Source organism: Pleurodeles waltl, chromosome 8 (assembly GCF_031143425.1).
Source record: "Pleurodeles waltl isolate 20211129_DDA chromosome 8, aPleWal1.hap1.20221129, whole genome shotgun sequence".
NCBI lineage: Eukaryota > Metazoa > Chordata > Amphibia > Caudata > Salamandridae > Pleurodeles > Pleurodeles waltl.
Window position 1 is genome coordinate 879834230 of NC_090447.1, and position 16107 is coordinate 879850336.

Consider the following 16107-nt stretch of genomic DNA (forward strand, 5'->3'; position numbering starts at 1 on the left):
CACCTAAGTGCGCATGTGTGTTTGGCCGGCCGTCTCAGGCCCGCCAAACCAACATGCGCACTTAGGTTTCTCCAGCCCCGCTGTACTTAACAGCCAGGTTGGAAAAACTGCACAGACCCCAGGGCTGTGTGTGAACTGCAGTCCGAGCCATTCAGACCAATCCTGGTGCTGCTTTCATGCTAAGTTTATCATGAAAGCAATGCCAGGATTGCTGGGGAGTCTGTGCTGGTGTCCCATTGAATGATGGGACACCACATCGACAAAAGAGGAGCGACGAACGAGGCTGCAGCATCCGTGAGGTTAAGTTTAATTTATGTTATTGTATTTTTTAATTTTCTCCACTTCGTGTCCCCCCTCCTCTTCTGATAAGCGGTGGCCGCCCCTGATTTATACCCTCCTTCTCCCTTGCCAGAGTAGGAACTTAACTTGGTTCTCACATACCTGATGTGCACCCCCTTTGAGCTGATTCACAGCTGTCCCTTACTCCTTCTCACCCTCAAGACAGTGTTCCTCATCTCCCTAACATTGCAGAGCACGTGAATGAGCTTCAGACTCTGTCAGCCCGCTATACACTACCACCTTCCCAGCCAAATTAGTTTTGTAGACTGAGGGATCCTTATTACCTAAAGATGTGATGCCGTTACACTCCAGTCAACACACCACCTTGCTGCAATTCTTTGCTCCACGTCATTCCTCTGCAGAAGAGAAACTCCACTGCTTGGACCCCAGGAGAGCGCTAAATTTATTTTGATCATACCAAAGAACACCGGGTGGACAATTTGTTATTTTTACGATCTTCCATGGAAAAAAAAGGCAAGGTTGTGCAAAAGAGAACTATCTCTCGCTGGATCTTGCTTTTCAGTAAGATCTGTTATGTAAGCAGCCTATAGAACAATAGCATGCTCCTTTCTCCAAGGCCAAAGCTGCAACCAATGCCATGGTACATGGAGTATCTGTCCTAGACATTTGCGAGGTGGCTACTTGGGTATCCGTCCATATGTCCACAAAGCACTATTGTCTAAACAGTCAGATTCGCCAAGAGGAGCATTTTGTCCACTTAATCGACCTTCTGATTTGAGTCCTTTTATAAACCCACCTCCGAGTAGGTATTTCTTTGGTATCTATTCAGAAGGTGAGGAATCTGCAGCTAGAAGTCTCTATCAGAAGAACAAGTTACTCTTTCTGGAAGAAACTCTGTCTAGCCTCAGATTCCTCAACGACCCTCCCATCGTCCCATTTCTGTGATCAGACTCTATCCATTAATAAGATCTCAAGTCTAGGATTCTGCACACTGGTCGCCATCAATTAGTTAGTGAGGTTGTGCATCTGGGGGCATGGACAGCCTCGTAAGCACTGACAGATCCTTTTAGGCTCAGCTCTTCATTTCTGGAGCAGAAAGCTGTTAGGTGTGGTGCTGCACGGCGCCACCTACTGGCTCACAGAGGTACTGCTGAAAAGTTTTCAGATCCTGCCTGACACCTGAGAAATATCCAAAAGGTGAGGAAAAACACACATTTTAAAAAAAAATTGGGAGGGTGGGCACAGATTCTGACATTAGGCTCTGCCGTAGTGAAAATGCCAATCTTCAAAAAAGTACAGAAATGTTCACAAGCTGTGATGGTCATAAAATGTTTTCAAAAGCAGTGGAGATTTCTTTTTCAAAGTTGTTGATTAAGAAAATCTCCTATAAGTTGGAAGCAGGTCTAAAACACACATATCTGACAGTCTAGACTAGAGAGTCCCCGGTAATTTGTGTTTTGTTTGTATTCATGTGTTTCAGGCAATTTGTTGAAACCTGTGGCCAAGCTTTGGGAATAAATGAAAGGCTGATAAAAGAAGATCAGCTAGAGTATCAAGAAGAGATGAAAGCCAACTACAGAGAAATGATTCGAGAGCTTTCTGAAATTATGCATGAGCAGGTTGGTAAATTTCTTTGCTAAATATGATACATCTAAACATTATACATTTCAGACTAGAGCTACACTGATTTTGCCTACCCTAAACAACCCTTTTTTTAAAAGCACTATTGAGCAATTCAAAATTTGGAAAGCGTTTATCGCAACAAGCCACCATAAGCATTCTACACAAATATAAAACTAGTATGCCTTTATGTTTTTCAAACTTTTGATCCTGTAAAAAATATTGTGCAATAGATTTACATTTTAATGTATCGCACTAGAACCTAATTCTGCGTGGGAGAGACATGCATTGCTTATTTTTTGTATTAGTTTTTCGAATGTACATGGAGCATGCTTTCTCAACGTTACATATCATGATGGAACAATAATATGTGGTAAATTCTAAAAATGTGTTACATTTATTACTGTAGAGTGAGTCACTTTTTCACACTACAGCAGTGAGGAAAACTGTCTACGCTCTACATCTCTTTTCGGTATATGTAGTTACTAGTACTTAAAATATAATGTATGCAACAAGATAGAAAATAGATGGATTACAGGAGTGGTGTTTTAACAGTGGACATACAAAATGCACTACATGTGAAAAATATTTGATGGGTAGTTAACATGGGGGAATTGATCCTGGACCACAAGTGATGGCTTTCACAAAATTGCCTTATCATGTTATATTATTTTTAGAGTCCTGAATAGAGAGTGATGTTATCATATGCTAAATGCAAGGCCAAGAAAATTATTCCAACTTTTAACAAGCTTCACATAGCACAGCATTAGCTTTCTAAGCAATTGTACTCGAACCTCTGCATTGAGGGAACCTACTCAGTTCCATCAAACATGTGTTAGATACATGAAGCAGCAGAAGAATCCATAAAATAAGCATTGCTTACTTGGTCAATCTATACCCCTACAAAAGGTTGGCATACCTACTAGGCTATTTTGGCGTCCTATCCCCAATGAGTTCCCACATGCCCCAGGACTTAATATGCAATTCATTATGTACTACTGCTGTAATATGTTTGTTTACGCTAGTCCTGAGCAATTATTGATTCTACATATAAGATGATCATTTATTGAATTAGTTTGAGATTCAGGTCTAGACACAGTAGAAAATATACATTTGTATAGCCATATTAGGTCTTCTAAGCTAATTGTAACTTTCATTCCTCATTATGTCAAGAGCTGCTAAAGTGCTTTTCTACAAGTATAGTTCAGGATATTCTTGACATACCTGAAAATCCACCATAGGAAACCTCAGGTGATGCTCCACCACCTCACAGACTAGCCTTCTCTGTCATAGTTGCCCATAGCTCCTTGAATCTACTGCCGGCTTTTGCCCTGTTTCCACCACCCTAGCATCAGGACTACCAGATTTCTTTCCTCGCCATCTCCCATAACAACTTTCAGTCCTATTGCTAGTTTTCTGTTGTCGCCACCCATGCAAGATCAAGTGTGTAACTGACACAACGTGGTCACTGGTAGGTCCCCTCACCTCATTGCCATCATTGGTTCCTTGGCTACTAACTTTTAATCTCTGTCATTTTAAGATTTCCACATAGAAGGTTTTAACAATCTTCTACACAACAGATCATCACAGCGTGAAGGTTGGGTCTCCGGTGTTTACTCCTGCTCCATTGAATGCAAAGTTGTTACTCATTTGAGTACTTAATTGTGAAATGTATCATGGGGACATTCTACCTTTCCATGTTGGGTAGCATAAAACCCAGATGTTGAAGAATTTTCTTGACTTTGCCCAACACTTACTGTTGCAAACAATACATCAAAGTTAGTGAATTTATTACAAATGGTGACATCCATACAGCTGGCCACATCCCAGTCCCTTCTTCTTCCAAATCACTAATCGCATTATGTCTGACCACCTTTGCCTATCTTGGTCATACCAGGTTCTCATTGGCTCCTGTATTCATATTGAACTCAGTAACAAAAAGGTATCCACCTCCAGCATACCTGTTGCCTATGGTTTAGAAAGCTCAAGAATTTCATAGCTGCTTCTATTAACCAAACACTTCCAGAATTTGATAACACTTTGGCATACTCTGCAAAATAAATCCTAGGGAGGCAAGATTAAAATGTCACCATTGTTCCAAAACTGTGAACCTCTATACCAAAGGGAAGAACAAATGTGTGAAACCAAGACTAAATGTATGGCTGTCAAATTAACTATGACCCCAGAAATGATCAAGTGTAACACACTGGAAATTGTTTCATTTCATTCCCTGCCGGTTATTCCCCCTAAAATAAAGTAATTTTCAGTAGAACAATTCACTATATTGATGCAAGAAGTGAATCTACTGCTGGCCAATTGTGCCATCAAGTGAGTACTGTACTCAAAGAGGGGGGAGGGATGCTATTTTCAGAATTTCGTCATGCCAAAGGACATACCAGCTCATTGTACTGGACCTTTGGCAACTGAATGCCTTTTTGAAGAAAGACAAATTCACAGTGTTCATTTTGACTCAGTTCCTCTCTTCTGCTCTGGATCCTGTGGACTGAATGATGTCCTGGCATTTGCAGGACACATATTTTCACATATCAGTACTGCAGTCCCACAGACATTACCTGCATTTCATGGTGAGGATGTAACATTTCCAATTCCCTGAGCCACCCTTTGGCTCCTCAGATGTTCACGAAAGTGATGGTGATGGTCACTGCTCATCTTCTGGGTCCAGTGTATTCCCATACGCCGATGAATGGCTGCTCAAGGCAGACTTGCTGCAGTCTGTCACGGACTTCGTCCGGATAGCAGCCAGGCTCTTGCTCTTGTTGTGGTTTTCCATCAACGAGCAGTTGCCCCATTTCATCCCAATGCAGAGAATTCCTTTCAGATGGACTATTCTGGACATTGTAGGGTTCAAGGTTTTTCCACCACTGCAGCGAGTCTGGGACATTCAAGCTATGATGCCATTGTTGTAGGCTCAATGTTGGGTTTCAGTGACAATGGTTCTGAGGCCTCTTGAACCTCTGGCCTCATCCATCTTTCTTACCCTTATAACAGATGGCACATGCAGGCTCTGCAATGGAACCTAAGTTATAATGGCCCTCGCACAGGGGTTGCCTCTCTGACGCTGTCCGGATCTACAAGAAATGACTCAGAACCTCATGCTGTAGCAAATGAGTGCCATCCTAAGCTGCAGCAGGCCACTCTCCCTTCCCCACCAAGTCTTAACGGTTGTGACAGACGTGTAACTGCTGGGACTGCTTTGTCATGTCGGGGAGGTGGAACTCAGAGGCCTCTGGCCTCCAGCAGGAAGGGAGCTCCACATAAACCTTTTGGAGCTTTGGGTGAGCCATTTGGCTCTGAAAGCCTTTCTATCAACCATCTTTCCAAGGGAACACTCTTACAGATACTAATTGTCAACATGACCACCAGGTTGTACTGCAATTAGCAGGGTGAGGTCCTCGATCCTGAGCCAGGACTCTGTACATCAGTGGAAGTTGCTGACCAGCAGAGTATTTTTCTGGTGGTCACCACCTTGCAGGTCCCCAAACACAAGGGCAAATGAGCTCAGCAGACGTTGGGTGCAAGACCAAAAAAGTGGGTGTCTCTATTGCAAGATGGTACAGTGCAGCAGTCAGCCGTTCCCTGCCTGGATCTGTTTGCCACTGTTGAGAATGAGCAGTGTCAAACATTCTTCACACTGGAGTTTTCTCTAAAAAACAAAAGTATGTGGTTGACTTATTCCTTCTACTGTGGGACACAGGTCTCCTTTACTTGTTTCCTCCACTCCCTCTCCTTCCTTGAGTTCTGAGGAAAGTCAGGAAAGACCAGGCCTAAGTCACCCTATTAGCTCCAGACAGTGCCTAGGAGAGAGTGGTACTTAGAGCTCCTGAGCATTTACCCTCTGATCCAGCTACCCTTTCGGGAGCACCTCCTGTCCAGCAGAAGTTGATGGCATGGTGTGGGTTTGTCATCTAGAACGTCTGTAGGCAAAACTCTCATGTTTTGTTGTTTGTTTTGTTGTTGGCCCAGCGCAGCCTTGCAGTTGGCACAATTAGGATACTTGTCTGCAATTTTGGCTTTTTTATGCCTGCCTCATCAGCCCTCTCTTTCAGTCACCAATTGTGATTAATTTTCTGGAGTGCCTGATGCATATGTTCCCTCCACGGCCATTCGTCATGCTTCAGTGGGACCTAAATCTAATGTTGCTTATGTGCATGCTATTCCAGTCTATGCATAGTTGCTCCTTCTGGCATCTTATGATCAAGAGAATATTTCTTGTCCCCATCACTGCGTGCTGCTTGACTGAACTACAGACGCTCTCCATGTAACCTCCCTACACCACTTACTGCCCAGACAAATTGGTGCTGTGGCTGCCTTCCTGACAAAGGTGGTATCACCTTCCCATGTTGGTTAGTTGATCCCCTAGCTTGACCCAAAGAGAACTTAAGGCCAGATGTACGAAGTCAGTTTGCATTTCTTAATGGTCCGAATCGCTATTTCAGCCCATTATGAAACGCAAACTGGGCTTTTCTGTACACAACCCTTTGAGGAATCACAAATTGCAATTTCTACCCTGTAGAAACCGCAATTTGTGATTCCCAGAATAGGGAATCGCAAATCGGGATTTCCTATTTGCAATTCGTATTATTTTGTACCTTGCATTTCCCAAATGCGACTTGGGCATTTAGGAGATGCAATAACTGTCGACTTGAAATCGATAATAACCAGGTGCAATTTCAAAAAAAGCCCCCCAAAGTGTTTTTTTTTTTATTGCAGTAGAGCACACACGTGCCCCCTAGGCATATGTGTGCTCTACAGGCGCACCCCTATATTTGGGGTGCACCTAGGGGGCATTTTGCCTATTGCCATCCATGGTTTTGCATTTTCTAAATAGCTATTTCCTAATAAGAAATCACTATTTAGGAAATGCAAAACTGGTCCATTGACTCAAATGCGATTGGATTTCTTAATATTGATTTCCTAATATTGATTCCTACTTTGTAGGAGTCGATATTAGTAAATGTGTATCTTAGTACATTGCACTTCTTAAATAGCGATTTCTATGAAGTCGCTATTTAAGAAATGCTAAATTGCATTTTTGTACATCTGGCCCTAGGAGTTTCTACTATGACTGTATGAAGGACCATTTTGTAGAAGACTAGCTCTTTGTGTATGCACCAGGACATAGAAAGGGGAGGCTGTGCAAAAGAGGACTCTATGCAGGTGGATAGTCCTTGGCAGAAAAATCTACTGCACGCTGATAAAGAAGAAACCACCTGAAGGATTGCAAATTAATTCCACCCAGGGTCGAAGCTGCTACAACAGTGTTGACAAGGGAAGGGGAGTTCCAGATCTGGATATCAGTCAAGGTGCAACTCTGATGTGTCACATTAACAAAACACTACTGTCATAACAGCCTTATTTGGGGGGAGGGCCAGTTTGACATCCTAACCTGAATCTACTCCGGAGAGGCTACACCTTTAGGAGGTACTGCTACCTCATCTGTTCCAACACAGAAGGATGATGGACTGAGTGTTGAAACGTTTCATAAACTCCCTCCCACCCCCGTCACAGATCTGGGTTTAGTCCATCGTTCTTTTCCTCACCATGCCACCCCAGTTTGGACCCAGCCATATGCAAATCAGTCTTGACCCTGTTCCCCATTGGAACAGTCCAGCCCGAACTGCCAGGCCAAGTCCTCCCTGGACCAAAAACAAGCATCATGGGACCTATTTCATGGTATCACTCTTCACTGTTCATCATCTGTTGTTTTTTTGCATTCATCTGTTCCAGCGGTGAGGAAAATTTGGTTGCAAGCATCCATCAGAAGAACTAGTTACTTATTCCTTGGTACCGCTCTTTCTGGTGCATATTGTGACTGTAGATCCTCGCTGCCCTCCCACCTACCCATTCCGTAAAGTAGACTGCTGAACATAATAAACTGGTCCATGGTTAAACTTTAGCATGCTGTCACCTGTAATTTGTTTGAAATGCTACGCGTATGATGGTGCAGAATGAGAAATGTTAAGACACTGATATTAGTGCTCAGGGATTGTGTTAATATGCAGCTCCTTTCTGTCACTTCCGAGGTGGTATTAAGCCATATAGCATCACGTTCCAGGAGTATTGGTGAAAAAAAAAACTCTAGATCTTTTCTGGTGTCTGGGAATATTCAAATGGTGAGAAATCCTGAGTATCCACAAAAAAGGAAGTTGCCGAATTACCATTCTAGCTCCTTTCGGACGCAACAGGGGCTCGCTCGTAAATATGCAAAATGGCATCTCTCATCTCCCTGACATGTCATACACTGAGTGGCTGTCAGGTGAGCTGATCCCAATGTGAATGGCACTGTCACAAAGCTAATGGCAGAAGGTGCTGATCTGTTCCCTATCCACTGCGTGCTGTTCTCTGGGCTGATTCCACATGTGAACGACACTGTTACTGAGTAAATGCTGAAGGGTACTGACCCAGAGCTCCCTTCTGTGTGTTATTAATTAAAACATGTATTATTTTTCTGTATTAAATATGTTTAGCAAATGTCTAAAGCTGTGAAACCTACGCAAAAACGATGATGCTTTGGGCAGTGCACTGAGTCTCACAGTGTGAGCGTTACTGTTATGGCCAAAAGCAGCCTTCTAACACACCAAACACAAATGTTGGCTCTGGGATGAGTTTGCTCGATTCACCTGTAGATTGCAAATGCAAACAACGCTGATGTGGCTCTTCTGTTACTAACAAATCCTAATAACATTATGTTATTTCCTTTTGTTTCCCTATGCTTCTTGCAAACCTGATCAGATGGGATGGTAAAGTCTTTATAATTTTAGTTGTATTGTACTGGAATTCTTTAACTTCGTTTTTCTATAAACTCATACAAATTGTATTGACACGTAGGTATTTATACAGTTTTAACGACAATGATGTAAATAAGTAGTTAAATGTCAGAATGAGGATTGTAAATATTCTTGGATACAGCATGAAATAGATTGTACATTTTCTTTGTCTCTTAATATGCCCTCGCTGAATTCTGAATAGGATAATCATCGGTTTTTGTGATTTTTTTTTTTTCCCCAAGATTTCCTTTGGCGAAGAAAAAATCAGTGTTATGCCGAACTCGCTCCACATTTTCAACGCCATAAGCGGAACTCCAACAAGCACAACCGTCCATGGGATCTCAAGCTCCTCTTCGATCGCTTGATTTATTTTCAAAATGAAAGAATGTTTGAGTTATGTACGTGGTTTTGCTCAAAAAGACTCAGGAATGTTTCCAAAGTTAAGCACTTGGGCATGTGCACATCGCCGCGGTCCACGCCACGAAGGCCGAGGAACGCGGAGTTTTACGGCAGTGGCGGCCAGCAGGAGTCGGCGTGTGTTGTTCACGCCAGGCCTCGTAAATAGATTCCTGTCCATCATTTTGTTGGGGGTATTTTTGGTGGCAATATTGTCTATGTCTTTACAGGGGTGTCTATTCTAAGAGTATGCTCGTTACAGATGTATAATTCACTTATTAGTGAGTGAAACAATGGCACATTAAATATAGGAACATGTCGTGGAATGTAGGTGTATAGCAGCACTACTGTAACACTAAACGTAAGGCGGCGTTTACTTCCTTTCTGGATCCGACCCGTCCGTCTAGAAGTATTCACAAGGCTCTGTTTACCCACGGCACATTGAGGCGGATTGACCGTGCAAGGACTCTTGCTTTGTCATTGTTGTGCCTAGATTGAGATGTTAAAAGATTTTATTTTTTATGACCAAGCAATCTCTAGTTTTTCTACCAGTGAATAAGAAGGTGGAGTATGTTGTTCTTTTTTTTAATTTTTATTTTGTCGTATTTAAAATGTGATTTAGCTTAAAGCTGTTTAACAGCATGTATTAATGAACATAGTTACACTAAACCTTACACACGTCGAATTGAATTGTACATATTGTTTATTGATACAGTCCATACACTATGTACATACTTGTATTACATTTCTATAATTTTTTTAAATATTCATACCAGTTTATGGGCCTCAGTTCTATATTTTAATTGTGATGCGTTTGTGTTCATTCCCATTTTCAGCTATGTATTTTAAGTTGCAATCTGTTGTATATAAAAGAGTGCAATATGAAGATGTAAACAGTCTTTGCTATGTTAAGTTTATACACTGTTCAATCAAAATCATCCCTTTTTGCCAAAGCAATGGAGTTTGTACTTGGTTGGTAATGCTAATTTCTGTGGTAACTGGTGGTGTCATGTAAAGCTTTGACCACAGTATTGTTCTTTTAAAACTTTAATTTAGTGATTTTTATATTTGAAAGAGGGAATAACGGTTTTTATTTTATTTAACTGGAAACACTGATCTGCTGTAAGTATACGTTCTGTATTACATATGTATTAAAATAAATTGCTAATTTCTGCAAAAACGGTATGGTATATATTTGGGGTTCTTTTTCTAGGTTAAAGGAAGCTTGAGTCTAACAATTTGACAACTGGACTAGCTTTCTGTTGACTGCACGTTGGCATCAGAAGCTGGAGCTCTGAACTCCATTCGTTCTTGATTTTTCCCTACTCTACTCAATCTCACCCTTCAGTTCTCTATATATATATCTGGATTCCTTGTCTGTCTGGGTACCCCTTATCCTGGATCAAAGTGTCTGAGTTTCTGTACAGGGGGCAGTTGTACCTTCAAGTTTGAGGTTAGGGGTACTGCCCTTACTCACTCGTGTGTATTCATCGGTATTGTATGATGCTTTCAATAGTAGTTAAAATTCGTATTGATATCAAACTAACTTGCCCACGCATGTTTGCTGTGTTAGGACAACATTTATTTAGTGATATTGTTTTCTCTTAATTCACATTGATTAAAGCACAGCTTTTTGATTTATAGGAATATTAGCCTACATCTATTTTAGTTGTTAAGCTATGTTGTTACCAGAGTACAATCAACACTCGTTTCTGGGACAGAAAATAATTTAATAAGGGATGTGAATAGGCACGAAAGTGGCGTTATGCCACAAGTAACACCCTTAGCTGACCTGCAATAGTAGAGGAATTAGTATTCTGTTATGGGTGGATGTCTGATCACATTGCTCTTCAATGGGCCCTACTCAGAGTCTTGTGTATTATTGTATTGATAAAGATTTATCCCTGATGCATTATTTTACTGATATTTAAAACAACCCCACACCTTACTGATGCTTTTCAAAGCAAAGAGGCAAGTTGGGGAATGGGTTGATTTGTGCCACTGCAGTGTCAACAAGATCACTTGAGAATGTAACATCTTGGATATAACTAATTTGATAATCTGCACCAAACTATCTGATCCTCTTTTAAAAAATTCTGGACATAGAGATCGCTGACGTATGGATAATTTCCACCAGTTTGTGAGTTAACTTTTTTCTTCACATTTATTGTTTTCTTCAGTTGTGCTTGTGGGACTTGGGGGGAGTAATTCCTAACTGCGTGCTCACTATTTCGTGTGCTTAAGATAAAGATGTCACAGTTTGAAATACAAATAATATTACAACATTAACTCTAACGTCAAAAGGAACTGTGAAAAGTGGAAAAGCAGAGTCAATGTACTCAGTGCTCAGGAACTAGAGATGGGAATAGAAATAAATATACTATCATGCCCAGAAATAGCTTAATTGGCAATATCTTAGCTTATGTTAAAAAAAAATAATCAGAAATTCACTGAAAAAAATAAAAGGTAAAGTGACGTTATAGTTAGTTGTTGAAGAATGATAAAGTTAATATTAAAAAAAAAACAAAAGAAATTCACCAGTTATAGTTTACTTAGCTAACTTAGTTGTGTGGTTATTGGAATTTACCAGTGCTGGCAGTGGCAGCAGCTTGTGTAAGTTGCAGTGGCTTCTTTAGAAATATCTTGGGCTTACTTTTTTGACAAATTAAGTACCCTGTCTCCCATACTGTCAACCCCCACAATCACACCCAAATCTAGGCAATGTAAACACTCACATAGCATTCTCACAACACACAGATCAAACGACGTGCACATCACAGAACCAACATTTCAATTCATACTCATTAACACACACTCTGCAGGACTACATGTACTAGACATCTCAGATCTCATCACCTATGGTCGGGGGCATGGCCGACTACCGATGGAGTAAGATATGTGTTGGTGGAGCTCCCCGGTGGCGTTTTACCACCCAGGCCATCCTGACCACCACAGCCACCCTCTACCTGAGCCGATGCCGGAGGCAGTCGACCGGAGCGCCGTGTGACTTGAAGCTCTGCCCTCCACGCCATTGGTGTACAGAGGAGGGCTCCTGGTTTGACGGCTCCCTGAGCGGCCGCATCCAAGATGGCGCTAGGCCATAGTTTGTTGGCAGGCACGGCGACACACTTTGGAACACTAAGGCTTGTGGATACCTGATCGATTGACCACCTTCAGCCTTGAAACTCTTCTTTTGCTTCTCTTGCATTTGCCAAGGCTTGTTGGTGGTTCTTCAACACCACTGACCATATGCGACCCGGCAACGGACGTGGGACACCTTCTGCAACTGCTCCAAGGACTCCTCCTCAACTCCTAGGCTCCACAGCTGGTCTTCTTCATCCCCCCTCAACCTGGTTCTTCATCCACAGGAGTGTGGGTAGTAGCTCCTGCCCCCACTGGACACTCCATTGTGAACTGGACTCTGTACCTTTCTCTTGCAGGTCCTCTTCTTCCAAAATCCACCACTGGTTTCTTCTAGACTGGTCATGTTCTTGCATAATCCTTTTTCTAAGTCCTCGTGTTAGTCTTTGGGAAAACCAGGTACTTACCTTTGCTCTCCTGGTTGCTGGGGGTCACTCTGGTGCTCACCTCTTGGGGTTCCTAATTCCTCCAGGTCCCCTCTAGCAACTTCACATCCTTAGTTGGCGGGCTGTATCTCACATTTTACTTTCTTAGTATATGGTTTGGCCCTCCCCTAGGGCCCTCACTATTTTCACTAAGTATTTCAAATGCTTGTTGTTTCTTTGCTAATTTCTGATTGCTATTGTGTATATAATTAGTGAGTACTAATCTCCAGTTTGGGGGAACTGCCTATAAGTATTCTATTGTTGTGTTACTATAATAAAGTCCCTTTATTTTTGTAACACTGTGTGGTTCTTTCATGTGTGATAAGTTACTGTGTGACTATAGTAGTATTGCATAAGCTTTGCATTGCTCCTAAATAAGTCTTGGCTGCTTATCCACAGCTATCTTTAGAGAGCCCTGGCTTTCTAGACACTGCCTACACTTCACTAATAGGGGTTAACTGTACCTGGTATAAGGTGATAAAACCATAGTTGTCCACCCCACGCCCAGCAAGCTTCCTACAGTGACATCCTTGCAAGGACGACTGACGGCCATGGCGAACAGAGTAAAGACGCTCGAATTATGTGCTCGGGATGCTGAGAAAAGGACACGAAGAAACAGCCTTCGAATAGTGGGCCGACCAAAACGTATAGAGGGCCGGGGGCCTGATATGATGGCCTTCTTTTAGGTCTGGCTTCGGACTGAGATCACACCTGAGGACCTCTTCCCCCTTTTATGCACTTGAACGAGCCCACTGGGTGCCTTCTCCACCCACGCCACCTGGAATGGGTCCCCGTCCATGTGGTGGCTAGGGTTCTCCACTTCAAAGACAGAGACCACATCTTTTCAGCCAGTATTAAAGGAGACATAACATGAGAGAGATGATACTTCCGGATTTCACAAGGGAAGTGCAACGGCAGAAACTGAGGTACAAGGGAATCAAATATGCAGTGCTGTTCCCAGCCAGACTATGGGTGACCCATGATAACAATGTGCAATTCTTCACCTCCCCCCGCCCCAGCTGATATGGGAACGGGTTGAGCAACTACCCCAATGGGAAGAGGACACTGGCACTGACAAATAGCTTCCTCAAAAGAAGAAGAGACCAAAGAGGCTGCCCAGGCCGGGCCCAAGAGCAATGCTTTCACGCTCCGAGGAATGCCAGAGGGCAGTGGAAATAGAGGTGGCCATTAGCAGCGATGGCTCTGAACTGGCCTCGGAATTGGGAGGCGAAGAGGAGGTGAACTCTGATTCGGACCATTTATCCTTGTCTTCCCCCAGCTCCGATGTTTTTCTTTCACAGGTTATGCCGCACACAGCATATGATTTGATATGAGTCCTCTGTGCGCATCATGGGAGGGAGGCAGTGCAGGAGAATGGAGAAACTGGGCAGGAAGGTGGCAGTCCTAATACTCTGATTTGATAACGGTTGGGGTATAGTGAACCTTTTGCTTTCTTCCTACTGTATATTGTGGATGGTGTGAAGCACGCAGAGAAGCGCTCAGAGATGGACACCCCGACTGTTGGGTTACGGAATGTGTGTAGCATGAGCGCAGCTGTGACCGCTTGGTTTGACTGTTTAGATGAGAGTGTTGCCACTTCTTGTCCTGGGGTTGGGGAATTGTTGTGGGAGTTTGGTTGTTTGTTGCATGGGTTTTTGTTGCAATCTTTTACTGCCCCGTTACTATTACATATGTGCCCCTACATGAGCCCTTACTCTGCAGACAAGACTTACTGGGCTGATATTTCAAGCATTCTCATGGCAGCCCCCATAACTTATTATTTTATCATCTGGAACGTTAGGGACTTTAATAGCATGGCAAAAAGATACAAGGTACACACATATTTGAAGTGGAGGTATATAGTCTTATTACAAGAGACCCATCTCACTGCGCATGAGAGGGATGCCCTATATACACCACTTCCTACTCCGCATTCTCCAGCGGGGTTCTAATCTGGGTCCCATTTCAGATGACTGGGAAGCTGATAGATCCTAATGGGAGGTATGCATTGATTTCTGGCTGGCTTGCAGGCCACGACCTGACTATGGTAGGGATATAGGCCCCCAACTCGGAGCAGGATTGCTTTTTTGAGGGCCTGTCACGTGTTCTGGCCCAATACCTGATGCAATCTACACTATTAGGAGTGGACTATAATAGCATAACCAACCCCAATCTTGATAGATCCCACCTGCCCCTGAGAGACTTTCCAGTGAGGCGAATGGCAAGGAAATTTTGGACATGGCAAACTCCATGGGGGTAAATTCACTCACGGAGACGCCTTAACCCTACTACCAAGAATTACTAATTTTGCTCTGGGGTGCATGACCTTCTTGTGTGGTTAGATGCGTTCCTCTGTTCCCCAGATGTGCATAGATCAGTATACAGCATTAAATATTTGTGCAGCATGGCGCCTGATCACAACTCAGTCTTATTCATGCTAAACTGGCATAGAGAACGCCTCTGAATCCTGGATTGGCGCCTACAGGTTGAGGTACTGGAGGACCCAGGGTTTAAGCATACTATTGGAGAAGCTATTTGCGATTACTTTGCAGATAATGCTGGTTCTTCCTCTTCTATTTTTAATGACTGGGATGCCTTCAAGGCTGTGATCAAGGGGTAAGTGCATAGCTGAAGTCATGGGGGTACGATGCTCCCTGCTGCATGAGGTAGAGTAGAACGTAAAAGTCCTTGGGGAGATCGAGAAAGCCCGCCCCAGTGATGGGTAACTACATCCTAAATTGCTAGTGGTAAAAGAGCTTCTCACGACCGGCCTGGAGAGACTTCGCTGCTTTGATTATTGTGATTATCTTACAAGGCCACATGCCGAAAGAGATCAGGTGGGCACGCTTTTAGCATGGTTGGCTAATTCGAATTCCAGGACCACCCCAATACTAGGAATTGAAATGTCTGAGGGTGACATCGCTTATGGGCAAACGGAAATCAACCAAAAATTCGAGGACTATTATACTACCCTAGATGCTCCCCCACCCGATCTACAACAGGAAGCACTAGAAGCTTTCATGAGTCCAGCTGTATTAACCAGGCTGGGGATGTAGGATGCTGATTCATTGGAAGGGCCCATAACAGCGCAGGAGATCAGGGCAGCCATCAGGGCCATGGCCTGAGGTTAAGTGCCGAGGACCGATGGACTCCCCATTGAATTTTATGCAGCATACACTGAGGACTTAGTCACTAGATTAGAGGAATTTATGCAGCAGTGAAGGAGTTGGGACATCTTCCTGCCACCATGAAGGAAGTTCTGGTGATTCTTCTGCTTATAGGGGTTGACCACCTCATGACATGCAGGCATACCATCCGCTATCCATGCTGAACATGGATTACAAATTCCTGAGAAGGATTCTCACCTTGCATCTCCTCCCCCACATGGCCACCCTCATACACTCGGACCAGAACAGGTTTATTCCAGCTTGAAATAC

The 16107-nt window shown here is 43.1% G+C and overlaps 1 protein-coding gene across 8 annotated transcripts in view; it reads left to right on the top strand.

Annotated features, from left to right (window-relative positions):
- The window catches only part of DOCK9 (dedicator of cytokinesis 9), a 989328-nt gene extending 979044 nt beyond the window's left edge, over positions 1 to 10284 (top strand). For 6 of the 8 annotated variants that reach the window (XR_011194943.1, XM_069205169.1, XM_069205168.1 and 3 more), the window contains exons 52-53: positions 1781 to 1919; positions 8951 to 10284. Coding sequence is in view for 7 of the 8 variants with exons in the window: in XM_069205169.1 (XP_069061270.1) it covers positions 1781 to 1919; positions 8951 to 9073 (262 nt within the window). In the remaining variant the exon portion in view is untranslated. The remainder of the gene's footprint in view (positions 1 to 1780; positions 1920 to 8950) is intronic. The other 2 variants (XM_069205175.1, XM_069205174.1) reach the window with 2 other exon arrangements.
- The last annotated feature ends 5823 nt before the right edge of the window (positions 10285 to 16107 follow it).